The sequence below is a fragment of the Papaver somniferum genome, chromosome 3, assembly GCF_003573695.1.
Source record: "Papaver somniferum cultivar HN1 chromosome 3, ASM357369v1, whole genome shotgun sequence".
NCBI classification, from domain to species: domain Eukaryota; kingdom Viridiplantae; phylum Streptophyta; class Magnoliopsida; order Ranunculales; family Papaveraceae; genus Papaver; species Papaver somniferum.
In genome coordinates this window covers 32,218,159-32,224,158 of record NC_039360.1, presented here as the reverse complement: position 1 = coordinate 32,224,158, position 6,000 = coordinate 32,218,159, and the positions used below count along the sequence as shown (strand labels likewise).

The window sequence follows — 6,000 nt, the reverse complement described above, 5'->3', positions numbered from 1 at the left end:
ACCTCAACAAGGAGCATTTATAAAGTGTGAGAATATGGAACAAATTGTCCTTAAAATAGTAAATGAGTTGGATATTAAAAGAATATGAGGAAACGTGGGATTAAAACTAGATACTACTCAGGCCTATAATTCACTCAGTTGGGAGTTCCCATTCCCGGCTATGAAAAGTTTTGGTTTTTATGAGAAGCCTATTGTCTGGATTCATGTAATACTAAAATCTACAAAAAAACCAGTTCTCATAAATGGAGGTCCTGTAGAATATTTTGGTGTTGGTAGAGGAATAAGAAAGAGTGATCCCCTTTATCCTCTTCTCTTTGTCATTGCAGAAGAGGTTCTTAGCAGATCCTTGAGTAAAATTGTGATGGATAAAAAAATTAATTCCTATGGTAAACAGAAATGGAATTCAACCAACTCACATTTTTTTGTTGATGATATCTTCTTTTTCCGTAATTGAGACAAGAGAAGTTTAAGAAGACTGATAAGAATGTTAGAAGACTATCAAAAATCTTCTGGTCAAATTGTGAGTTTATCTAAAAGAAAATGCTTCATAGGTGGAACTGGTGAATCTAGAAAAATGCAACTTGCTGAGGAATGCAATATGACTTTATTTGCATTCCCTGACAAATATCTTGGTGTTATGATATCCACTGGTAGAATAAAAGCTTCTCATGTGTGGGGTTGTGTCCAAATGCTTCAAAACAAGCTTGCATGATGGATATGGCAACTGCTTTCCTTTCAAGAAATATTAACTCTAGTGAAATATGTTCTCTGCAGTATCCCCATTTATAAGATGTCAATCTATAAATGGCCAGTAAGTGCACTGAAAGAATGTGAAAATATTATAAGAATTTTTTGTGGTCTGGAGATCCCACAGTGTGAAAAATTGTAACATTGAAATGGGACAAGACATATGCTGCATTGTCAAAAGGTGGGTTGGGTATTAAGAGATTTGAAGTAATAAACAAGTACATGTTAATGAAAATGTTTTAGAAAATGCAAAATAGATAGGATGAATGGGCAATATTCTTTCAAGACAAATTTCAGAATGTCGAGGGAAAGTGGATTAATTACTATAAAAAAATCTTTAATTTGGCATGGTATGAAATGGGTATCTCCACTGGTTGATAAAAACTCAAGATGGTTGGTTGGTGATGGTAACAACATCTCAATATGGTATGGCTCTTGGATAAAAGAAAAACCTTCAGTGATTATATCCAGATAACAGTCTTATGAGAACTCAGGCAAATTTGATAGTTTTCGATCTTCTGTAGAATGGTGAGTGGATTTTTCCTCCAGAATTTGCATGTTTATTTGGTACAAATGAGCTACCAGTGGTGGAAAATGGTGGAGATAGAAGGATTTAGTGTGGTAGCATTACATGTACCTTCTATGTTGTGAAATTGTTAGGAAAAAATATCCAACTCAACAATGGGAAAACCAAGTATGGCATCCAAACATACATCCTAGTATATCTAGTAATGTGTGGAAAATTGTGAGGAAATTTGTTCATCTCGATGACAATATGAAGAAAAAGAAGTTCCAGATGGTCTCAATATGTCAATTTTGTAAACAAGATGAAGAAAATTTAGATCATATTTTATGGTACTGTAATCACAATGAAATAATCTAGAAATGGTTGGGTGGGATTTTTAACTTCATGAACCCTTACTCTTTAGAAGATATATTTTGTTTTGCAAAATCAAAAAGTCCTGCAATGAAGGAAATTTGGAGAACTGCATCACTAATAACCTTAAAGAGCTCTGGTTTTTAAGGAATGACATAGTTTATGATGAGGGAGACTGGAATACATAGCAACTCAAGAAGAGAATATTACATCTCATAGTAGACAATGATGTCAGGATGAAAGGCTACATGTGGAATTCACCTTATGATCTCCAAGTATTAAAGACTTTGAACTTAAAGTGGAGAGAATTCAAGATAGCTCAGGTAAAGGAAGTCTTTTTTGATATGCCTGAACAAAACTGCTTATTCTTTTGTTTTGATGGAGCTTCAAGGGGGAATCTTGGAGCTGGTGGTTTTGGCTTTATTGGTAGGGACTGGAAATGGGATATAGTGGTTGCAATTACTTGTGGTATAGGAGTTTCCACAAATTTCTTAGCTGAAATAATGGCAGTATTATGTACAGGTGAGTGGGAAATTGCTAATAACTTTCTGAAAGTATGCTTTAGAACAGATTCTAGTGCTGCAATTGTTGCTTTTCAAAATGGTAAACTTCCTTGGATAGCTATTACTAGATGGAATAAAAATTGCAATAAGCTTCAATGGTCCTTTGTGCATAGTTGATTATTTAGCCAAAAGTTGTGTTGGGTTGAATAATGGAGAATACAAAATATACACTGGAAAACCAGATTTCATTAAAATAATTGAAATCCCTTTTTTTTTCGAACTTTAGATTTTGCTGATTCTTTTTTAGTGTAAGACTAATCTATAATTTTTTTGAGTCTATTGTAATTTGGTTACTCTTTTGGTTTAATGAAAAGTATTATTACCAAGCAAAAAAAAAGGTTAGAAAGATAGTGTTTATGTCGCAATTACGAAGTTCAAAAGATAAGCGTTATATATAATTCCTAATTCAATATGCCAAAGTTGTGATACAACTTGTATATTATTCCTTGACACTTTCATCACAATAACATGATCAAGTCTCTAATACTTAGAGTTTCATATATATAACTTTCGTTGTTATGTTTTTCTATGAGTAAAGACTTGAAAAAACAAAGATATGAATTGAACAAGTCAAATCTGTAGTTATTAACCTCAAGTTGAATCTTCGTTGTCTTCAATCTATCTTCGGATCTTTGAGAGTAACTAGAGCAAGTTTTAATATTTCTATTGTTCCTAGTCTAATCTAACGAAATTGACTCTAGTTCACCTATTAAACGACTTGAGTTTTGAAACTACAATGACAACCAAAATTGACATACCCAATACTTAGTGGGTTCAACCGAGCAGTACTCTGACAATGATGTTTGACTTCACTACTCCGGCATATTCCCGTCATGGTGGTGCACGTCCTAGTCATGGCGGTATATGTTCAAGTCCTGATGTTGGAGGTCAGTGAAATCAAAGAATTCATGGAAGTCAAAAAAGTTTGAGAAGTCGTTTTATTTCAAACTTAATGGTAGATAGTTCTACTCCAAATATAGTTGTAGGTACTCAAGTACCAGCAGATCATGAAGTCATTGACATGGAAATAACTCCTGGAGGTTTCAACCAATTACTAACTGACACTATGACTCCTGTTGGTGGCTTGAACATTCAAGTAGTTAGAAAATCCACTTTATATATCCCAATTGCCTCAGCCACATCATCATTTCACCCATTTCAAGCTCACCGCCTATTTGTAGATTGCTATCATGCACCCCTACCCGAATGAGCCCGATACTTTTCAAGATTTTGACGATTTTGATGAGACTCAACTACCAAGTGAGTCTCAAACCGGCTCGATCTCTGCTACGTTGAACAACAGTTTTGATTCGGAAACCTGACCAATTGGATCTTTAATGGTCAGAGAAATGGTCAGGGAAATCAATAGTTTATTGATGTAATTTAATTTTTCTAATGTAGTTGTTTTGTTTTTATTTGTGAAATTCGACCAACATTTTACTAAGTTTTAATTAGACAAACATTTAATTCAAAAAACACAATTGCATTACATAATAATAACATAACACTTAATCAAAATTAAATCCATACGCATGAATCTTATAGAGTTCAAAGCAAATATTATGCTTAAACCATCTTCCGTCGGTTTCAAAAAAATTGGATCGAGTTCTAGTTTTCTGATAAAACAGATATAAATAATACGTTGATATGAATTTAGTTAAATAAAAGAAATAAAGTTAAAAAAAAAAAAAAAGAGTTAGTAAGATAGTCACTATTTTGTCAATGGACAATCTAGGATGATCCGCTTTCTCATCTGCAAGATTTCTACACACTTTCTCACATCCTTATATCGAAAATTAATGTTGAAGGCTCGTATACGTTCTTCTTGAATTTTCATTAGCCGCTAAATACATAAACTTTGGACTATCCCAAAATTTAAAAGTTTAATTTGAAGTTTACATCACTTGTAACATATATCCAGGATCGCATAAGAGAAGCCTCTTCTTTCAAAGTGAAGCGATCCATGACGATGTTGGTGACACGAGAACTGACCATATTGAAATGAAAATTTAGAAATAATTAAGTTTAAGAGACTATGAAGCGAAAACTAGCGATGTGTAGTCAATGTTTTGTTTTAGATTAGAAGATTTAAAAAAATTTGTGGGAATTGAAATGAATTTGAAGTTGAGTATTTATAGAGTTGAATTTCTGACCGTTGAATGATGAATCACTAAACGCTGACATAGCAACGGGCGATGATCATTATAAATATGACGATTTGATGACTAACGAGGGATATGAAGACTACCGACCGCAGAAATCTTTGTCCCTGGAAGTCTCTATTCCACCTACCACTTAGCCAGATATGTTTACCATTTTGCCACGCCCATAGTGGATCCAAAAGTGGTAAACCACGCCAAATGCTAGGTGCACTGGAACGGGCCTTACATCATGTTTATTTACTCCTGACTCATCTGAGTCGTCTGGATTTGACTACAATCACTTGACTCATCTGGATCTGACTCAATATGTTTGTTTTGAGTTACATCTGACTTAACTGACTCAAAAATATGTGAGTCAGTAGTTTGGTCCCATAAATTAAAGATATTTTATTACGTGACTCAAACAGGTCCGAATTGGAAGTTAGGTCTGAATCAGAATTGAAAACCGATCCGACTCAAAAGAAAACAAATAGTCTGACTGTTGACTCGATGCGAGTGAGGAATTGACTCAGACCTAGACAATAGTATGACGCCAGCGTTAATGTCATAACGTATTTGGACCTCCACATGGCTTGACAGATTCATTTTCTTTCTGAAAACAACTTTGATACACACCGATACGGTGTGCACCGAGAGGGATCTAACGATCCTTATTGCAACATGCTTAGCATAAGGAGGTGGTGGGTAGGCGTGGGTCCCACCCCTCTCACACGGTACCCATGCCGGTGCAGAAAATTCGGTGTATATATCATTTTTGTTTTGAAAATTCTTAAATGTGAAAAATACTAGAACCACCCTACTATATGGGTTCAATATTTTGAAGCCCCACCAAATGGATCATATATTATCAACTCCATATTTTCATAAAATGATACTACTAGGCCCAAAATATCAATATTTCTTCAGATCTGGCCCGTAATTAATTATTCCGAATTTTAGTAATGGCAACATTACCCTTTAATATATATACAAGAGGAATATAGAAGATATTTTTCATTTCTCAATTTTGTTTCTCTCTCATCTCTCTCATTCTCGGTTGCGGAGAAAACAAATTCTAGGGTTTTTCTCAGATTAATTTTCATCTTCTCCTATTAGATCTTCTTGTGCAACAACGGTGAAGAAGTTTTGGATAAGAAGATTTGTTTGATGTGATTACAACCAAAAATGATTAACTACATCTGAAGATAAGATCATTTGGTTTTTATCTTTTCAATTTCAGAGCTCCAACGATTTTGTTTGTGTTTCTTCTTCTTCTGATTCCATTGATTTTGTGGATCTGAATCGATTTGATTCAATAGATTTAACAACTAATCAACGAAGTAGGCTCAATCAACGGAGTGGACTGATTTTTTTTTGAATCTAGGCATTAACTGGTTAGAAAGCTACTGCATGTTAGGTTTTCGTCATTCTTTGATTTGTTTTATTAGTTTGATTAGATTTTGATTTTTGTTTTTATTCAATCTATTCAGATAGCAGAAGAACACAACAACTTTCCGTGAGAGCTTGCTCTAAATCGATTAGAAGATATCAAGAAAATCGTCATCAACACTTGAATCAGAAACTATTTGAAAAATAAGGTTTGATTTCAATTTTTTTTTCGATTATTTGTTGTTCTAGCATGTCCGATCCGAGAATTTGTTGTAAATTTGTT

General features: G+C 34.0%; 1 protein-coding gene across 1 annotated transcript; it reads left to right on the top strand.

The window, feature by feature from the left end:
• Positions 1-1,872: 1,872 nt before the first annotated feature.
• Positions 1,873-2,304, top strand: LOC113359247. Its single transcript, XM_026602913.1, has one exon. The coding sequence runs from the start codon at positions 1,873-1,875 to the stop codon at positions 2,302-2,304; it is 432 nt and encodes a 143-aa protein (XP_026458698.1).
• The last annotated feature ends 3,696 nt before the right edge of the window (positions 2,305-6,000 follow it).

What these genes read in the sequence shown, in the direction of transcription:
- LOC113359247 (XM_026602913.1), top strand. Translation starts at nt 1,873, where the DNA reads ATGTGGAATTCACCTTATGATCTCCAAGTATTAAAGACTTTGAACTTA.